The sequence below is a fragment of the Lycium ferocissimum genome, chromosome 10 (assembly GCF_029784015.1).
Source record: "Lycium ferocissimum isolate CSIRO_LF1 chromosome 10, AGI_CSIRO_Lferr_CH_V1, whole genome shotgun sequence".
Taxonomy (NCBI): domain Eukaryota; kingdom Viridiplantae; phylum Streptophyta; class Magnoliopsida; order Solanales; family Solanaceae; genus Lycium; species Lycium ferocissimum.
In genome coordinates this window covers 58,092,365-58,114,766 of record NC_081351.1, presented here as the reverse complement: position 1 = coordinate 58,114,766, position 22,402 = coordinate 58,092,365, and the positions used below count along the sequence as shown (strand labels likewise).

Sequence of the window (22,402 nt, the reverse complement as noted above, 5' to 3'; positions counted from 1 at the left end):
TGTAAGAGTTCAAAATTTGAAAGACAAGCTGAATATCCTCTCTAAGAAAAGGACCATATCATTAATGATCACCCTCCTTGATGAACATCATGACATGAGTATAAAAAGAGTCAAGTCATTCAATGTTCTATCTAGTGTGAAGAATGAATCTATGGAGGTTAAAGTCAGCAAGGAAAAGGTTGAAAAGTAAAATTGGTCTTTAAAGGAACATGTTACTCAACAAAGCTCTACTATCTTGACTCTCAAATCTGAATTCATCAAGCTAAACACCAAGACCAGATCTGTTGAGATTAGTGAAAAACAACTTAGATGCCCAGTGAACAGGAAGCATAAGAAAGGAAATCTGAAAGGCACAAAAAAAATAATACCAAGTCTGATAGCAGGTCAGAAACAAGTTGAACGAACAAGTCTCCAGGAAACTTGCCAAAGTGGACAAAGAAGGAGTTAATTCATCCCATCGATCAGAGGAAAGGACCCAAGCTATCATGGGCGCTTAAGACTAACGTTTGACTGTTTTGCAGGGATGAGTGAGAGAAGAAAACAGGCAAAGAGAAGAAGGACAAGATGATAAGGGGAACATATCCTAAAGTTTTGAAGAAAAGTAAAATCCTTGAAAAGAAAAAAAAAAGGAGGAAAACAAAAACAAGTATTCCTGTAATATGTTGCAAAAAGGGTCACGGAGGGAGTAATAGCAAAATAAACAATATTCAACTCAGTTTTATACATTCACTTATATGTCATGTATCATGAAAGAAAACCCTCTATTGAATTATATTGATTATTGAATGTCACAGAAAGTGGCATGGATGTTGAGATGTGCAAGGATTCATCAAAGAAAGGTATGTTCACCAGTCTTGTGTTTTAAGTAAATGTGCAGACCATGTAACAGTAGCATTTTATATCTTTAAGCCAAAAACAAAGTGCGCAGCCTTCATTATCCATAGAATTTTTTTCTTAATAATGGCCTTTTTAGAAATCATCAAGTCAATCACTTTCCTCTTCTCCTACACGGTCTAAATTGCCTTGAAACAAGTAACCCACCCACCTCCAGCACTAAATCTCTCCCTTCCTACTTAAACCATTGAAACCACCTCGTGCACTATCTCTGAGTTTCAAAATCTCACCATCACAAGATTATTCTTAGAAGAAGAAGTACAACCTCCTTCAACTCTTAAATGGAATGACAATCATCAACTCCCTCTATACCTCAATATGCTCAAATGACTACTCTAATTATCTTCAACCCCATAACCACCACCACCAACACAATGCCTAACCTAAGGATCTCTAAATCATCCAACACTAAAACACCCACTAGAAAGGGTCAAATTCCTAACCCACAAAAATTAAAACCCTAGGAAAACCAAAGCTAGAGAATTTCGCACGGATGAACCAATATTCTCTGATGATTCCCAATTCTCCCATCATTAACAGTCTTTTCTGACTATTCTGATGTACTTGAAACACCCGGTGATCTCTTTGAAGTACAAGACCACTAGAACAGATTTCACTAGCCATTGTTCTAAAACTCATAGTAGTAGAAGAGATAGGAGTGGCTCATGTGGTAAAATCCATTGAGGAATTAGTGGCTGAACAGGAGAAGGCAGAGGAAGAAATCAATGAAGTACGCAGAAAGGGGGAAAGTTGCGAAAAAACCACTGAGGGAGTGGAGTCTTTTTTAGGAACAAATGATGTTGAAGACAGAGTAAGTGTTACTGGACTTGGAAATAGGATAAGGGTGGTGGAGGACTTGGTGGAAACGATAAAATTTGCAGAAGAAATAGTGGTTGAGGTATTGGAGTGTCTTGGAGAAAGTGATGTAAGAGAAATTAAAATAGATTAAAATCATGAACCCTCAGTTGGTACGCCAGAAGAACCACAAACATCAAATATTCAGGTGTCCATGGAAAAAGTTGATAAACCTGGTCAATCAACAGAAAAGGATCCTTCGCTTGAACAATAATCTCAACCTGTTCCAGAAGAAGTAAGTACTAAAAAAGGAAATAATAATGACGATGATTTGCTTATTACTAAGTTTGTTGTAAAGGAAGTCAGGACTAGGCTCAGAAAGCCATCTGGTAAGCCTGTTCTAAAGCTTAAAGAGGAAATGGATGAGAAAGAAAAGTCCTCAACTGTATGAAAGATCCCACATAGCACAGGACAAAAGAGAAAAGCTGAGGAAGATCTGAAAGAGGCAGTGGGGGCTAGCAAAAGAAGCTTTGTTCCAAGTACAAGGGTTGCTAAGCCTGTGTTAGCATCCATGACTAAATCAGCTAATGAAGAAGAGGCTGCTGAGAGGGAAAGAAAAAGAAATGGTAAGGATGTGGTCACCTCAAAGTCAAGACCAAGTGTGACAAAGAAAGGAGTGAGAAGATCTGGTTCAGTAAAGGAAAAAATAGAGTATAACTTGGTGGATGAGTCAACTGAAAGTGAAAAAGATGAATCTTCTGAGTTAGAAGACCAAGACTTCAAGGACATTGATAAGTATTATGACTCTGAGGATTTAGAAGATCCATCCAACAGGAGAATCCTGATGATCAAAAGGCAATCAATTCTAAGAGGAAGGATAATTACTGTTCATGGAGGACATGAAATTGTCACACTCTTGTAAAAGATTGATCACCAAGGATGGAGTAATATATTCCTTCCAAGAGACGTGAACAGGAAGATGTGCAAGGAGCATGTTACTGGATTCTATGTCAATGCAATTTTTAAGGGTGAACAACTCATTAGCACTGTGTTGGAGTGCTGAATGCGTAGAAGTTGGGAGAAATTCTGCATGTGCCCTCTGAGGGATGGGTAAGGTATGCAAAGAATAAATGGCCATCACTTTAAGGGAAGTGTTGTGGATATGACATCGAATAACCCAACCATCATAAAGCACAAGAGGGTTTTAAAGAGAGATATGCCAAAGCTTTATCAACTGTACTTTGAAGTGGTTCATCGCATGATAGTTCCTAGAAAGGAAGAAAGGGTAAAGGAAAGCTTCCTGGACATGGCACTCATGGAGCTTCTTGACACTGGCACCCAAATGAATTTGCCCAGTCTCATGATTCAACATATACAGAGGATCTCTTTACATGAGAACAAAGCTCATGGGCAGGCATATGGATTCTGGTAAGCTGAAGTGTTTGATTACTTCAAAGTGCCCATTCAAGTCTGGCAGTATCAGATAACGAAGAAAGTTATTGGTAGTGTGGATTTGGTCGATCAACCAGTTTCAGTAGATGATATTGAAGAAGAGATGCAAATCATGAGGGATCGACTTGCATCCAAGGAGGCTGAGTGTGTAGCACTGGAATAGATGCATCACTATGAATTGTGTATGTTGCGCGCAAAGTATGAATGTGAGAACGGGATCCTAAATGCTCAGCTAGTGTCTCTAGAGACAACACTGGATAAGGAGAAGGCAGAAAATACAAAGAACATTCAGGCCTTGGTTGCATCCCTACTAACGATCCCTCCTCCACCTCCAAACCGTCCTCCTAATCTTTCCTAGCACCCATTGTGTTCAGTCCATCTCATTTTTTTTTTTTTTGCTTCCTTATTGGTCTGTATGTTTGTCTAATCACTCGGATAATGTTCTTAATTACTGATGATGGAATGTATTTTACTCTCTTATATTTCTATGCTATTTTGGAGCTTACAGTATTCAAGACAGATAAAATATGAGCAAGGTTTTATCATGTGTACATTTGATTGGCCTAGTCGCCATGAATTTTATATTGCTTAATGCTTAACTGAACTGGATAACTTTTTAATGATGCCAAAAGGAAAATACTGTACTGTGTAATGTGTATGACTAACCTAGTTTAAGTTCTAAGACAGACTGTTCATTCATAATGTTCATTTGTTTAGAATATAAATTGTTTCAAACGGGTTAGACAGTTGCTGAGTTTGTCATAATCAAAATGGGGGAATTTGTTAGCATAACTCATGTGAGTTTTGGATGATTAAGAAAAGCGAATGACGAAAAAGCAAGTAAACCAGGCTATGCAAAAGTGAGCAAGTACAGAACATAGGGGGAAAGAGTGTGTAAGTTGATTGATCAATTCAGAAGAAAGATACAGACACAGAGCATGATGACTGAAACGGGTCTATAAACATGTTGCATCACCCATTTCAAAAGCGTACCTTAATCTGACGTAGAAGAACGAACAAGAGTTGGTTGATGAAACAAGTCCATAAACATGTTTCATCTCAGACAGTGCAGAGATTTAGAGATGGACGAAACAGGAGGATGAAATAGGTTTGTAAATGTATACCAAATCACAGTCCTACTCGGAGTAGGATTTTGTTTTATGGTAAAGACTTAGCGGTCAAGATTTGCAGTATTCCTTGCCATACTTATAAATATACTTCATACTCCTACAAGGACAATGAAGCCGCATGGAAAGGCAAGAATCCTAAGTCAACTAAAACCCTATTACAACTAATGGGCCGATTCACAAAGGGTTTAGGTTATGACGACTGCTGCGCACTCAATGCTATATATATCCAAGTCCTACCAATAAGAAAGTTTGCACATTCATAAAGAGAGAAAATCAGAATATTAAGCAACACTGTTGATGCAATAACTATAGGTTTCTGATTACTGACGTGCCACCTAATACAAAGAAGAAGATTGAAGAAGTTATTTCATAGAGTTTATGTGTTACAGTTCTTGAGTCTAGTTTTGTGTATTAGGTTTGTTTATCGAGTTGTACCTTTATCCGCTTTCATAGAAGCATAAATCTTAGGTATAAATTGTTAGTCAAATTCAACTTCAAGTTGGGATAACTTGAAGGGTACTAGTTTAGGGAGATTAGTGAGATAGGAATTAGAGGTTAGTTCCTAGGTTACATTGTTTGTAACTTGAATTTGCATTGGCTCACAGTTGTAGTGGAGTTTGAAAAAAATCCTACAGAGACGTAGGTCATGGTTTTTTCACCCTTGTGAGCCGGGTGGTTTCAATGTAAAATTGTTGTGTCTTTTACTTTACTCTACTTTATTATTCTGTAAACACTAGCGTGGAACACTAGAGTAACGTATTCTATCCTATAGGCAAAAATCTAGTTCTGACTAGGATAGAACGTAGGACGTGCATGACAACACAAATGTAAACCTCTTTTTAAATATACTAAATATTTAGCAAATGTGAATTTAAAACACAAATGTATTCAACAAGTCGTATTTTCAAACCAATCTTAAAACATAAGTACAAATGAAAATAATTTATTCAAAACAAGTAGCAATTTTGATACAATACATTATAAAAGCAAATTGAAATATCTATCCAAATCACCATTCATGTTTTAATCATCAACATAATTTTTTATAAACTTATAACATCTGTATCAAGTGTCATTCCATCAACAAATTTCAAACAAAATTTTCTTACTAATAATTTATTTATAAAATCAAATGACACTTCATATGCAATAATACTTTTAACACATGGTGACATCTCTACCGGTTTATCCCCACAATCATTGATGCACATTTACTAACGATCACACATACTGATTTGAATTATGTATTTAGAGAAAAATCCCTTAAGAAGAGTAAGCCTTAACTGACTTCAAGTACTCCGAGCTCCAAACGTAATACTACGACAGCCCAACTTCTTTCTCAACCCTCCAACATCCTCAATACATCTAAATATGCTTCAATGCGTCTTACTATATTCAACTACATTAATTATAATGGAGCGTTGTCAGTATAAGTTCATACACTGCAACATAACCCATTTCGAGTTCACAATCAACCTCAGCCACCCAATCTCTTATTTTTCCATTACTCTCGTACTTTAGGTCCATTTGCTAACCACACTTGGTATTCACAACTCATTAGAGACATTAGAATGATTGTCCAAATTATTCCGTAGCCCTAGGTTTGATCATCTCTTTTGCAAGACTCGCTTTAAGGTTCATCTCAAACTTCAAATCAAATTCATAAAATATCTACCCATACTCAACTACATCATATATGAGTTTCACGTGTCGAGATTACCTTTTTGAAGTCTAAACTTGAAAATCACATCTTTGGTTATTTTTGAGTTCTTGAAGATATGATGAAAACATCTAATGATTTGTATGGACAAGTGGTGTTACAATCCATATATGTTGAGTGAAATAAACTCAAATCCCCATTAATAACTTACTTTGGTTGGCTGGACATAGTTGGAGCTAAAAGTCGCCTCCTTCAAGCTCCCCAACCCAACTCTTTTTTCAAAATTCAATTCTGTCTCGAATTGATCTTTATATAGACCTGAAAATCTGGTGCTATAGCTATGCGTCGCATGGCCATCGCATGGTCTTTGACAACACTGCTAATCTTTGGTAAAATGGTCATAACTCCTTGTAGGAATGTCAAGTGATGAACAATTTGAACTATTAGAAAGTAGATTCGAAGAGCTTTAATTTGATATATGGTACACACCATAACTCTTTGTATACCATGAGTTATGTTCATTTAAAGTTAGGCCTACCGTGCACTCATTCGAAACTTTTTTTTTTTTTTTTTCATAGAGTCGTTTTCAACTTGGTTTGATACTTTGACCCTAGGACTCTCCTTAGACCCTAAATCTCTTTCAATATACATCGTATACTTATCATCAAGTCCACGTGATATATTGTGTATCATTCGCCCTTGTTCACATGCAAATTAAGGTAGTTAGCACGTGTAGAACTTCTTAATAGCCTTTAAATATTTTGAAAATTTTCAGGGGTGCTCCATTTAGTTTCCCTATACATATATTCCATGAACCATTTGAGATGATTTAGTTAAGTCATCACTTAATGCGTGTAAACTTTGGGATGTATTCTTGTAATCTTTCATGTATTTTGTGTCCTATAAATAAGGAATTCTTTGCTCCATGGGAGATATACTTGAATTAAAAAAGTTCTCTTCCTTTTCTACATCTCATATTCATATTGCTCTTTTTTTTTTCTTTTTTTCCCCTAGAACGAAGATTTTATAAATAACTGAAATTGAAAGTAAATGCAATACTTTTGCAATAAGAATGAATATTTTCGTGTTTACGCCTCAAACTCCAGCAAATAGAAATTCTTCATTCTGTGTCTGAGCAGAGTTTGCTTGGATAGTTACCCTATCACCATTTCGTGTTCTTAAAAAATTGCTATGGTAGGAGGACATAATAATACAAGACTTAGGGGAGAAAAAGTACCCAAATACAGCGACTGTAAAATCAGATACCAAACTGAATATCAAATTTTATAAAAATAAAAAATGAGAGCGGACCGAAGTACTCAAATCGAAATCAAAGAACCGAATTAATTTAGTTCGGTACTATTTTACGGTATTTATGCTCACCCCTACTTGGAGTCATCTGGTTCATCTACAGAGTTATGCAAGAATTATAATATTGCAATTATAATATTAAATGAATAATATATAAATTTATTTAGTCCTGACTAGTTTTTTTTCTTCTTCCAGTTATTGCATTAAAAAAGAGATATACTATATATAAGCTAAAACAATATGTGTTTGACCTGAAGTTGAGTAAACTTAGATAAATTACTTTCTTAATTTTTATCTTACATATTTCAGTCATGATAATGATTTTAGCTAATCTTAGCACGAAGTACTATTATTCCACAACCAATGTGGGATAATAATATTCCTATATACCAAGATAATTTTGGTATAACATTTACACCGATATCAAGCTGATACCAGCAAGACAGTAACCAAACGGCTTATATTTAAGTGCTTACAATTAATAACGAGTACATATAGAGCATTCAATTGACTGATCCTGCCGAAACCAAATTGCGTTGTTATTTCCTTCCCTATTTTTGGCTTAACTAGATTCATCATTATTGGTGATTCTTTAAAGGGAAAAGGGTCAAATTTACCCTCCAAGTATGTTTTATAGTTTAAATTTGCTCTCCGTCAAAGTTTGGGATCAAATTTGCCCTCTCCGTCAAAGTTTGGGATCAAATTTGCCTTCCAAGTATGGCTTATAGTTTAAATTTGCCCTCCGTCAAAGTTTGGGATCAAATTTGCCCTCTCTGTCAAAGTTTGGGATCAAATATGCTCTCCCCGTTAGGATACTTGATAAATTTGCTCTTATATGGATGGAAATCTGACTTGGACTCCACAACACAAAAAGTTAGCCATGTTGGATCCACATAGGCTCCACGTAGTCTCCCAATCCCAATTCTCTTAACCCAATTCTCTTTTGGAAAAGAAAAAAAAAAAGTGCCTCTACAACATTTGTTTTGTCATGGTGAAGGTTTCTTCATGAACTCTTCAGAGCATTTCTGAACAGAGAAAAACATTTTTTCTCAGAATGTATTCCTAAATGTATACCGAAAGTAAGATCAGAAAAGTCATGATCCTGCAAAATTGATAAGAAGACAACAAAATAAATTTGTGCAGTTCAGCTTTGAAAATCCATTTTCAGTTCTCTTGAATAGTTTTTAAGAGCTTCTGACAGGGAGGCGACAACAATGAGTTAAGTTAGCTCCATCGAAGTTCACCTAAGATAGAAGAAAGTTTTGCTGGTCAGATAAATTCTATGTTTCTGGAGAGAACAACAAATCTTTGGTCGTATTAAACATTTGTTGTTCTTTGCTGTAGAATTTTTCTTACATGCCTCCTATTTTATGCATTACGTGTGTACCTCGATGCGATTAAAATTCCGGCTCTTCACATCACTACATGTGCCTTAGTGTCAACAATAGTCTAGACGGGTTAAGAGAATTGGGATTGGGAAACGAATTAAAAAGAGAATTGGGTTTGGGAGTCTACTTGGAGCCTATGTGGATTCGCCGTGGCAAATTTTTTTGTGTTGTGGAGTCCAAGTCAAACTTCCATCTATATAAGGGCAAATTTATCAAGTATCCTAATGGGGAGGGCAAATTTGATCCCAAACTTCGACGAAGAGGGCAAATTTGATCCCAAACTTTGACGCAGGGCAAATTTAAACTATAAGCCATACTTGGAGGGCAAATTTGATCCCAAACTTTGACGGAGGGCAAATTTAAACTATACACTATACTTGGAGGGTAAATTTGACCCTTTTCCCTTCTTTAAAAGGAAATATCATTGAGTCTATCGATCACTAAAATGACTTAAATCCCTTGTTGACTTATGAATTTATCCTATGATTATTTTACTCGGGATAGTTTTGAATATCTTTTAGAAGCTACTGTAGTTGGAACTTATAATCAATTAACAACGTGTTTTGTAATATTCTGAAAACACAAGTATTACTCCCTCCATCACAAAAAAGATTGTCTTAGTTTGACTTGACACGGAGTTTAAAAATTAAATGAAAACTTTTGAAGTATGTGGTCTAAAACAAGGTTTAGATATCTGTGTGACGAGTTTTGGGTTAAACTTGTCCCTTATCTATGAGAGTAGGTTCATTTTAGTCCCTCAAATATTATCCTGAGCATATTTGATCCCTTATCTATGGGAGTAGGTTCATTTTGGTCCCTTAAATATAACGCTAAGTATATTTAATCCCTTAACTATGCTAAAGTGGGGCACTTTTGGTTCCCCTAATAGAACCCGTTTAAAAATAACTACTAAATCCATGTGATACTCATGTGACTCGTAAAAGGCTAAACCCATCGGATAAAATCGAGTAATGGCATTTCTCTAAAAATGCAACTCATATAAGATATTAGCAAAGCAACCCATAATATTTGGATCATATGGTTGGTAACCAACTCTTAAACGGTAATCCGGGCAAAGACACATGGAACCGTTCCACTTATTTTTGGGAATATAAAGTTTTTTTGTTAAATATTAAAAAATCAAATTCTTTTTAACAACTGTTATAAATTATCTTAATGTGCATTTAGAAGCATGTGAATGCAAATTTCAATATATTAGATAAAGTTTCTCCCTGTTTTAAAGAATGAGTTTAGTATTTTTGTCCAATGGGTTTAGCTTCTTTTAAGTCACGTAAGTGTCACATTGGTTTAGCACCGTTACTTTTTAAACGGATTCTACAAGGAGAACCAAAACTGCCTCACTTTAGCATAGTTAAGGGATTAAATATGCTTAGCGTTATATTTGAGGGACCAAAATGAACCTACTCCCATAGATAAGGGATCAAATATGCTCAGGGTAATATTTGAGGGACCAAAATGAACCTACTCCCATAGATAAGGGACAATTTTAACCCAAGGCTTAAATTGTTTCTAAATATAGAAATGTGTCAATCTTTTGGGGACAAATTAATAAGGAAAATAAGACAATCTTTTTGGGACGGGGGAGTAGTATTACAGAGGGAAGTCCATATTGAAGATTTAACAAAAATAACTTTGTTTATATATTCAAAATTGTTTCATTTAATTTGAGACGAAAGAATAGGGGGTTCGCTGAGGAAGGAATGGGAGCTCAAGTTTTGTGGAAAACTAAAGGGAGGGAACAAATCATGCGACAGTGTTGACAAAGTAAAAGCATACCGAGAGGAAAGCAGTTCATTGCGGTATCGTCCATCGTATTCCAACAAGAAAATTAAGGTAATCCACACAAACTTGTCGCTCCTCCTCACTATAAATAAGACACAAATCACAAGGCAAAAACAAAAGCAAATAAACACAGCCTTCAATAACCCCTCTGAGTTCTTCGCTAAGGAGAAGAACCAAAGGGGTTGTATAATAGGGAATCCCCCCTTAAAATTCCGCCCAAAAAAAAAAAAAAAAGGAAGAAGAAAACAAGAAAAACTAAAAAATGGGAAAAAAGGTATTTATTGGTGGTATAGCTTCAGTTCTTGTGGTGGCTTGTGTGGTGGCAGCATGTGTCACCCTGACCAGACACGACGAAAACTCATCTTCAAAAGAAGTTGGAACTTCCACAAAGTCAGTTGAATCCATGTGCCAACCCACCCCATACAAACAAACTTGTGAGAAAACCCTCTCAGCAGCCAAGAATGTCACTGACCCAAAGGATTACATCAAGGTGGCATTCGAAGCAACTGTGTCAGACATAAAGAATGTCATCATGAACACTGAAACAATCAAGAAAGCTGCCAGTGATCCTTACACGAAAGACGCTCTTCTCGCTTGTGAAGAGATGTTTAATATTGCCGTTGATGATCTAAGGAACTCTGTTATGAAAATGGATAACATTGATTTCACCAAGATCAAGGATATTGTGGATGACATAAAGACGTGGCTTAGCGCAGTGGTTACTTATGAAGAAACTTGCTTGGATGCTTTTAGCAAAACAGAACAAGGTGAAACCCGTGCGAAAATGGTGAAGCTACTGAACACAACTCGGGAGCTGAGTATCAATGGGCTTCACATGGTCGACAGCTTCGGTGAATTGATCAGTCAAACTACAGGCCTTAGCCGCAAATTGTTAACAACCAGTAGTCATGATGAATTTGTCGAAGCCAGGAACCGTAAGCTCCTTCAAATTTCTAGTGCCAAGCCAAATGCTGTGGTTGCTCTAGATGGGAGCGGACAATACAACACCATTCAGGCTGCAGTTAATGCCGTGCCAAAGAAGAATGTAGAACCTTACGTTATCTTCATCAAGGCCGGTACATATAAGGAGCACGTTTCAGTCGAGAACAGCATGACAAATATTGCGCTTATTGGTGAAGGCCCAACCAAGACCATAATAACAGGTAACCTGGGGGTAAAGAATGGTGGAAACATGACGACTTACCATACTTGCTCACTTTGCGTGGCTGGAGGGGGTGCGGTGATTATGAATATGGGAATCGAGAACACTGCAGGACCAGAGAAAGAACAAGCTGTTGCACTGAGGGTGAATGCTGATCGCTCAGTGATCTACAACTGCAAAATAGATGGGCACCAAGATACCTTATACGCTCATGGCTATAGACAGTTCTACCGTGACTGTACCATATCAGGAACCATCGACTTCATCTTTGGCGATGCATCTGCTGTGTTCCAAAACTGCAAGTTGATTGTGAGGAAACCAGGTCATAACCAAGCTGTCATGATCACTGCTCAAGGAAGGGTTGACCTAAAGTCATCAGGTGCATTCGTTATCCAGAATTGTGAGATCAAGGCTGAGCCAGCATTTACTAGCACACAACCACCAATCAAGGCATATCTTGGACGTCCATGGAAGGAGTATTCAAGGACCATTATCATGCAATCATTTATCGATGGGTTCATTGATCCAACAGGATGGGCACCATGGAACCAAAGTGATTTTGGACTACACACATGTTATTACACTGAGTATCAGAATAGAGGTCCAGGTGCAGCACTTGACAAAAGGGTATCTAACTGGGGAGGTTACAAGAAGGGCCTTTCAGGAGACGAGATTAATAAATTCACTCCCAGTAAATTTCTTAACTCCGAAGAAACCTGGCTTCCAAAGGCTGATGTTCCCTATGAGCCTGGCATGATGAAGGTGTAATGTAATTAATCACATATACCCTTCATTATGTATTTCTTTTTCCTCTTCTTTTTATTTTGTCCATTAATTGGACTATTTTGTTTTACCTCTCTATTTTTGCTCCTTCATTTCAATAAAATTATCTCATTCATCCAATTCTTTTATAATAAAAATTATCTCATTCATCCAATTCTTTTATATGTTCTTTTCTATTGAGCAACACATAGCTTGGCTTTTTAAACTGTGCTGTAATACTACTACTACAACAACAACTTCTTCCACGCCTCAGCAAACAAATTGGGGTTGCCTATATAAAAATTTACCTGCTATATTTATCCATTTAAATCAGCTCAAGTCAACATTATACAAAATAAAAATAAATACTAAAAATACTTATATTTTGTTTCTAATGTATATGTCTATGTATCTCGAGCAATATCTATACTAATATAAAAGTGGGAACTCCAAAGTAAAATGTTGAAAGATCAAATTAATAACCTTTTAAAGTTGAGAGACTATATTACCTTTTAGAAAATTCTCCCTCCTTCCACTTTAACCCTCAAATTGATGGTCTTTAATTTTTGCCCTTGCTTCTCAATCAATGAAATTTGTGGGTCAAAGTTGTCACGACCCGCCTAGAGGGCCGTGACGGGTACCCGGAGCTGACTACCGAGCACCACACATCATACTACTATCGTCTTAACCTGTACACATATATGCTTCATAAAACATGTATACATATCCACATGTGTAAGCCCTCGCGGCAGCAAAAGAATAATATGCAAATTATACATCAAGAGTCACATAACCTCCGTTACCCACATACAGGTATCTACGAGCCTCTAACTGAAACTCTAAAGTCATGAAGATGGGACAGGACCCCATCGCATCCAAATATATACACAAAAGAATATATCAAAGACAAAGACCTCCGCCTACATGGAAGTGCTCGGTGCAAGCGGATCCGACTCTAGAAGCCGGGTCGTCTCCTGTCTACGCTGTGGGCATAAAGCAAGATCCAAAAAGAAAGGATGTCAGTACGAACAATGTACTGAGTATGTAAGGCATACATCATAAAGTAACAGTAGAACAAGAAAATAAAGTAAATATGAGAAGGTAATCGTGATCGCTTTTCTTAAGGCGGAGCCATGCATGCATACGCGTAAGTATCATATCATATATTGTCGCGTAACGTGTAGCCCGATCCATATATCAATATATTTTCGTGGAACGTACGGCCCGATCCATCATCCATATAGCCAGCGTCCGGGCATCCCGCGTCCGGGATGATATCATATATATACATATAATATACGTAGCATGCATGAGAGCCCAAATAAAGATACGCTCTCTCGGAGTGACGTAAGGTCGTAACCCTCCGAGTACATTATGGCGTCATCATCATCATTGGTCGTGTCCGGGGCAATCCATGACATAAACTGAGGCCATATGTTATATAGCTCAGACATAGGCTGTAGCCATATGCTTTATAGCCTGGGACCATATGTTATATGGCCCGCTCGGACACCAGCGGAAGCCATATGCTTTATAGCCCACTCAGTCACGTCATGAAATCATTTAGAATGCTAAGCTTGAAAATCTTTCGAATCGGAGTCATTGTAAGATTCTTCAGGAACTGTAAACTTTTGGCATTTCTAGGAATAGAAATATGGGAAATGACATATATGGGGTTAACATATGGGAGTCATGCCTTTGAAGGGAAAAGGGATAGCCTCACATACCTTGTATCTCCTTAACGACGTCGACTAAAAGCTTTCCTTCCGACTTACGATTCTACATACAAAGGGATTCGTACGAAGGTTAGATTGTTGAAGGTATGCTTAAGCCTAAACTAGGACGGATAAGGCTAACGAAAATTGGGCAGCATTTCGTTTATTTTGACAACTTCCCTCACATAACAAAACAGCTCCCAAACAATACAACGATGTCCATAACATCATAATATGCAAATTCCCTAAAGTTAAACATTATTCAATCTCCAAACTCATTTCCGGAATCCTCCATAACCATAACTATAACGCAACTTCACGTATATCGTTCACATAATACTTCCTCGACATCATTAACACCATTTATACTAAAATTATACTTGTATCATACCATGAATCACAATTCAACTACCCTTCTAATCAATATACCATTATTTGCATACTCAGGCTCATATTTAATACTTGTTTCTAATTCAAGTTCTTCAACTACTCAACACCCTTACTAATATGAAACAATTGTAATACTCACCTTTGGTTATGTAGAGATGGTCTTTGAATGAGAATACTTCACTTGAGAAGGACTCCGCCTCAATACCGAAGAGATTCTCGACTTCTATCTACCCTTGAAAAGCATTCACACCCTTAATTCCGCCAACTTTTGGTGTTTGATCCTTGATTTCCCTCCTTGGATATGTGTTAAGGTGATATGGAGAAAATTCTAGAGGTTTAGAGAGTGTTTGAGAAGTGGAAAGTGAGAAAAAGAAGGAGAAATCGTGCATATATAAAAATAGAATCCGGACCTGACCCGGAATATACGGTTCAATATACGGTCCGTACAATTTATACGGTCCGTATATTGGACCGTATGTTCCTTCCAGAATCTCCAGAAAATTCACCCTTCACTGGAAGGGTTCTACGGTCAAGTATACGGGCCGTATAAATTATACGGTCCGTATATATGACCGTATAATCCCCCATTTTCCCGATTTCGTTCTCGTCGCTTCGTTCGATCTTGAATCCTTATGGAACCTTCTTGGTGCTTGTGCGACACCTCCTTAACGATCTAACAGACATTATAACTCGTCCTTAAATCCTCGCTAAACATTCGTTAGTTCGACACCCATGAAATCCTTTCCAAACATAACTTATACTTCATTTTCATGACGAGCCTAGTTTCGCCAAATCCGATGACTCAAAAATCTTATTGTCTATACATTAAGGCTGCCAATCACCCTCTTATAGTCGCGAAGGTCTCGTGTCCACCTTGACCGACGTCAGTCCATTCACGACGCAACATCACGAAATGGCCGAGGTGTAACAAAAGTACCCTTATTCGTTGGTTTACGAAACTAGATATTCTGGGTTCGATCCCCAGTAGAGTCGGAAAAAAATCGCAATGAAAAGTTTCATAGAAATTATGCCTTGTTGGGCAAAGTTACACAAAAACTATGTGTTGTCCGGCACAGTCTATTGAAATTGAGTTATCTGGGATAAGTTATGTTGTAATTAATTCGCTCGGCGTACGTTATAGAAACTTTTCCTTATCCAACATAAGTTCTGTAGAAATGAAGCTTTGCCTTGTCGGGCATAAGTTCTGTAGAAATAAAGTTATGCCACATAACTCAATTTCTACGAAACTATACCAGACAAGGCATAGTTTCTATGTAACTTTGCCCGACAAGGCGTAGTTTCTATGTAGTTTCTATGAAACTTTGCCCGAAAAGATTCCTATGAAACTTTGCCTTGCGAAAATAGGTCATAGATCCGAATTTCTTTTTTGTTTTTTCAATGTCAGAGGTATTTTTGATGGAATACAGACATATGCAGCGGAAGCAAATAGCCAGGATCGATCTTGCATGTAATATAGACAACACATAATCAAGATATTAATCAAACATAAAATTGATACTTATCTCTTGAAGCGTGAATGCAACCTCGAATTTAGCCTTCAAGCACGAGTAAAAGTCATCCACGCGATTGTCCTCCAGTTCCACGGTCTTCTACTGTGTAACCCAAATAATACCAGAATCTATGAAATTCGTGTGGGCAAATTTCTACGGAAAAAGTGTAGAAACTTGTAAAACCCTTTTTTTTCCTTATGGAATAAGACCCCTTGTTTTATAACTACAGGCTTTAGGGCTTTCACCCTTATCCAAAACCTGCTGGGTCTTTATTTTCCATCAAGAAATAATATTCCATCTAATTCTTTATTATTCGGGCACAACAGGGACCACAAAATTTAATTAACGAGGCTTCCTATTATGAAATTAATTCGAAATATCTGAATTAATCCTACCATAATAAATTATGAATTATTCCACTAAAAAATCGTAACTGCACTCCTCAGTTCAATTTTGAAATCTTTCATTAAATCTTATTTAACTCCCTATGTTAAGATTACAGATACCAATCAATTAAATTAAATTACTAACAATTTAATTCATTGACTAATTGAATCCTTCATATTTCCGCTTAACTTAGATCATGTGACGGATACAAAATCCACCTGCAGGGTTTTCACATGAAACTTATAAGAATTCATAAAGGGGTATCATCAATCTCAAAGTTGAGACATGGATTCTATCAACTAATTATTATTTCACAAATGTATTTTGCCATTATCCAATTTACCAAGAATACATAGACCAGCAATTGAGTCGTACCTTTTAATAAATCAAAATAATGAACAAATCACATTGATCATAATAATTATATCAAGATTAAGAGTATTAGTGCATTTAATGAACTAGAGAATTTGTTTTATATATTCAGTACAAAAACACTTATCTCTACTCGGTCTGTTCAATACACACAAAATATACTAGCACAAGAAGACAAAACTATACCGTTCCCATAATGAAGATACATTATATTAATCTTGTGCTACAATCATACCGATGGCTTTGTCCAAGTTCCATCTTAAATTGTGAACATAAACTTTATACTTATAAGAACCGGTGATTTAATCTTCCTTGTATAAGCTAAACTCTATACACTAAAGCATCTACTATATAAGCAAAGGACACACATACTAGTACATGATCTATTTAACTCTTTATTAAAAATTGAATAAGTAATTGTTCTATAATAAATGCTATATCCAAATACATGGTTAATAGTATATTTTCTAACAATTTTCAGACCACCCCAAGATTGGAACATTCATGTGAATTGCCCAAAATCATAGATGACGAGGCCCAATGCATGAGCTGCACAGAATTTACCAAACAGTTTTACAAATATACGTATGGAAATCAGTAGAATACAAAATAGAATAGCGTAGAAATTTATTCAAATATAGTTTGTTATTAGGCTACCCACAGGAAACAACCAGTTGTACAAAGAATATTTTTTTCCTTTTGTTCTGTGGCTGCAAATTAATGTATAAATTGATACATTGTGAATAGAAGAAAACACACAAAATTTCCACAATTCCTTTCTTTTACTTTGCTTTTCCATATCGTATCAGAATAGGTTTGAGACCTTGATCTGATCCTTGTTCTTCAGTCTTTTTCCTTTTCAATCCAATGGTTAATCCATTTGAAACTTCCTCTCTTTCTGCAAGCTCTGGGAAGGTAGGAACTGGAGTCTTAGACTCTTCCAGCCCCTATTTCCATTATGCTTCAGACTCATGCGGTATGATCCTTGTTTCATCATTTTTTGATGGTTAAGGCTATGAAAGATGGAGGAGATCCATGCTCAAAGCTCTCTCAGGCAAAAAGAAACTTGGCTATATTGATGGTAGTTGCCTGGTGTAACGACTCGTTTGATCGTTATAGTGTTTTGACCTGTTGATCCTTCCCCAAGTCCCGTTAGTATGATCTATGACTTAATGAAGTCATTGGGTTGGTTTCCACAAGGTTTGAGTGTAAATTGAGTCATTGAGGGAGAAGCTAGTTAAGTTAGCGTGTTAGAGTTGACCATGGTCAACGTCGGGTTAGGATGATCCCATGTCAATATTTGGGAAGTTCCAACATGTTATTATGATGATTTGAACTTGTCCACAGGTTTTGGTGAGGTTCCAAAGAGTTTCAAATGGGTTTGGGTTTTGTCGCTCTTGTATTCGGTATTTTCGCCGGAGGTTAGTGGATAGAAACGGCTCCATATTGATCATCCGACATTTGTTTTGGGTGAGGTTTGAACCATTAGATCCGTATTGAAATTATGAAGCTATAGGAAAAAGAATCGTCGCGTTTCGCCTCCGTATGAGGGAGATATGACCATTTTAGTATGGACTGTTCCAGCTGGCCGCTGGCAGCGACCAAAAGGCCGCTATAGCGGTACCGCTGCAGTGGTCTGGAGACCGCTGCCAGCGACCGACAGGGGCAGAATGCTCTTTTTTATACTCCAACTCCTAACCATTATTCCCAAGACCCCAAAGTCAGTTTTCAAGAGAGAAAGAGGCAAAATTCACTCCATTCATTGGTGAAAGCATCTTGGAGGGTAAGTCCCCATCTTTATTTGTTCCTTTTCCTTTCTTCTTCAAGTTCCATAATTATTTTAAGGTCCATCAATAGTGGGTGCAAATCCTAGAACCCTAGAATTAGTAAACCCTTAAATAATTGGGGGGGGGGGGGGGGTTGTTGATTAATCATCTGTGAGTATAGATTATCACCTTCTAGGAAGTGAATTTGATTTCTTATGGTTGAAATTGCATGTTGAGACTTAGGGTTCTAATAAAAACATAAGTTTTGTCCTAAAATCTGTTTGGAAGGGTAAATTGATTAGAAACCCATGGATAGGAGGTTAATGAATGTAGAGATAGAAGTTATGATAAATTCACTATTAAAGGATGGTTTCATCCATTTGAAGAGGGTAAAAGTAAGTGGGTCTTCCTCCCCAAATTGTTGTTCTTGTTTAAATACATGGTTTGTTGCTTACTTAGCATCATATTGTTAGACTTTGACCGTTACGAGGCGCTTTGAAAATAGAAACTCGTGTGGAGTAGTTCGCGGCTCCTGTTCTGCATTCCAGGTAGGTTATGGCTTACTTTATTTAGACTTTGATTAGCGAAACGTATGTATTGTGTAGAATTGATGGGAGAAAGCCTGATTAGGTCTTCGGACGTGGTGTTTTGGCTGGATATTAGCTAGGTTGGTATGACTTCTGATTTTGTGGGCTCGTCGCCATTACGTTATATATTGAAATATGAGATGTAGTTGTTTTCATACTGTGGTGATTCAGGATGGATTTCTACTAGGTTGATTATTGTTGATGGGGCTTGTTGCCCTATTATTGTGATTAGACTTATTGCCTAAATTGTAGTGTTGCGCTCAGTTCTCTCTTATTGTGACATATATTATTGGAGAAAGAAAGGATACTAAGTTTAGACCTGAATTGTGGTTTATATATTTATGATAGTACATAGATGAACACTTGATGTATGATTTACTGTTGATGATAATATATAGAAGAATATAGTTTCTTGGTGATACAAGACTTAGTTATGAGGCACACTTGCTATATGAAGAAGTAAAGAGGGGCATAGACTTTTATGTTGGTTGAGACGGTTTGCATGATTCATTTCATTGTTGAGTTGATCCAAGTCTTGTTATGACTTATGGCTTGTGACTTGTACCTTCACTATTGCTTTACTGGTTTGCATTGATTTACCATGTTTACACTCATTTATGCATTCATACACTCATACATGATGGAAATGATTTGGAAGACTTATGGTATGACGCTTTGTGTTTGACATTGATATTGCTAATGGTTCATCGTCCATACATACTAATGAACTGGAATACACTGAGACATACATTATGATATGAAATTAGTGAAGAAGTTAATATAATCTTCTTGTTGAACTTGTGAGACTATTTGGTACATGGTACTTGATGATTTGAGCATGGATAATAAGAGGGCAGGAAATACCGTTACGTACAGATATATGGAAAGGCACATATGTGACCTAAATTATGGCTCGTGGTTCGAGGTTCGTTCCGAAAATATGGGATATATTGATATGGCCCGCGTCCGAGGTTCTTTCCGGAGCCGAGGTTTATGCTCGGGTCCGAGGAGTGAATCCGGAACGAGTGGTACATGGACACCATGGGTCCCCTGCAGGTCATGACTACTGAGCAATGACATTAGTTAGCATGTGTGTACAATTTAAGTGATTGGCCAATGCATTGCATTGCACATTATCACATTTTGCATTGCACATCATTACATTTTATTCTGCATTATTATATGTTCGCTTGGTTCTGATTTTGATATGGATGTTGAATGCCTATTGTGATATCAATATGACTATTGACTGAGTTTAATTGTGGATTAGTGACTCTACCTAGGGACGAAACTTGGACTTATGATTATAAGGTGAGATTATTGAAACTTGACAGACTTGTGGTTTAGAGGCTTTATCTTAGGCTGTGACTCTGTTATGAGAGGTTTACGTGACTTGGATTTTAGTATTGAGCGCCTATTTGTTTATCTTGTTGACTTTATACTTATATGCGTGAACTAATCTTAGTCGGCCTATGATGCTTACTGATACATAGTGTTTGTACTGATACTACCTTGCTGCACCCTTTTTGACGCATTGTGTTCCGTAGATTTCATCCAGGCTACATCTCTAGCTTGAAGCTAGTTTGCTCGATCAGATCTAAGGGTGAACTTCTACCCATGCCATGCCACCTGAAGATCTCTCTTTCCAGATGTCTAATTTCATTCTAGACATAATTTGTTATTATATTTGAGATATACTTCATTCTTTAAACATTGTTGGTTAGAGTCGTTGTACAATGACTTTCAGATTCTGGGGGTGTAATAGTTAAGACTTCCACATTTATATTATCTATTAATTATGACTTGTTTTATTTATTCATTCAATTACTTATCTATTGACTGTTAATAAATAATTAAAGAAGTTGAAATTTGCTAATGATTAATGGGTAAGGGTTCGCCTACTAGTGATAATAAGGTAGGTGCCCGCACGATCGGTAATTAGGGTCGTGATAGTTGGTATCAGAGCCTAGGTTCATGAATCTCGTTGTACAAGGACGTGTCTAGTAGAGTCTTGCGGATCGGTACGAAGAGCTTTGTATCTATCTGCGAGAGATTCATTCTTTCGTGCTACTTCATTCAAATTGGTATCTAGACGATTCCAATTGGTATCTGCACTTCCTTGTATTATTCTTCCACGAATGGACAAAACCCTTCCCCTAAATTCTTATGCGAGCGGTTTGTGTTATGGCATGGCCTAGTATGGTACTAAATGCATCTTCTTGGGTCGGATGCATGATCCAAGTTCAGTTTCCAGTTGTGACTTGAAGTTTGGTTGTATTGAGTCCATTTGGTGGGTGACTTAGGAAACTAGACCTCTGTTGGGGATTCCGAGGCCACGGGTGAGTCCGTATGGTGTTTTTACGTTAATATGCATGTTTTGTTTGTGTGTGTGAGGCCTCGAATGAAGTGTTGGGTGGTAGAGTGAAAAATCGTGAAACATTTGCGAGCTACTGCCTCAGTAGTACCGCTGTGGCGGAGGGTATACCGCTGCGGCGGTTCCGCTGTAGCGGTGAGTCTCTTGCCACTAGCGGCCATTTATTATTCGGGTGTCCACTATGGCGGGAAATGTACCGCTATGGCGATGTTGCTATAAGCGAACATGGCCGCCATGGCTGATAGTTCTCTTTGGTCCGCTGTTTTTGGTTACTTAGTCCGAATTTTATTCACAACTGACCACTATAGCGGTCGATGAAAAATAGTAAGCCGTGTTTTTAACTTGAATTTGTTTCTTCTGGGGGTGAGTTCCCTTGCCTTATCTTATGATTATCTATTATCTTAGGCTTGAATTAATGGTGAAAATGTATGGGGACTAGTTGGAGAAGATGAGTTTCTACTTTAGCATTGAGAATTGAATAATAGCCTTTAAATATTAGTTTAATTGGTGAGTCTTGCCTATAGTAAGATGGGATTTCATGAGGTAGTAAATCATAAGCTTCAACTCCAATCTAGACTAAGATTGATTAAGGATAAAAAAGGGGATTGTTCGAAACAAGAGCTAATAATTTGAGAGTTATGTTGAGGTTGTACAATGTGAAGTCGACTCGAGGGTTATGTATGAATTGGTAAGTTCTAGCATGTCATAGGCTATAGGAGACATTGGTTGGATAACAAAAATGAAGACTTTAGTGGTGATTGTGTTACTTATGGCTAGTGAGACATGATATTATTTATTGTATTATATTTTCGTAATTACCTATATAGTTATTGAGCTTACTTATATGTTTGTTGGTTGTTCCCGAGTTGTACGGCATCTTGCTAAGGTAAGGCTTATTTTCGCGGTCTCTAAGTTAAATTCTGTCGTATTAAAGTCATAGTGA

General features: G+C 37.1%; 1 protein-coding gene across 1 annotated transcript; it reads left to right on the top strand.

The window, feature by feature from the left end:
- Positions 1 to 10,543: 10,543 nt before the first annotated feature.
- Positions 10,544 to 12,498, top strand: LOC132034401 (pectinesterase-like). The gene has a single exon (XM_059424749.1). It carries the CDS (start codon positions 10,696 to 10,698, stop codon positions 12,361 to 12,363), a length of 1,668 nt encoding a protein of 555 aa, XP_059280732.1. The 5' UTR covers positions 10,544 to 10,695; the 3' UTR covers positions 12,364 to 12,498.
- The last annotated feature ends 9,904 nt before the right edge of the window (positions 12,499 to 22,402 follow it).

Bases quoted from the DNA above. Each gene is read 5' to 3' on its own strand.
- LOC132034401 (XM_059424749.1), top strand. From the start codon at position 10,696: ATGGGAAAAAAGGTATTTATTGGTGGTATAGCTTCAGTTCTTGTGGTG.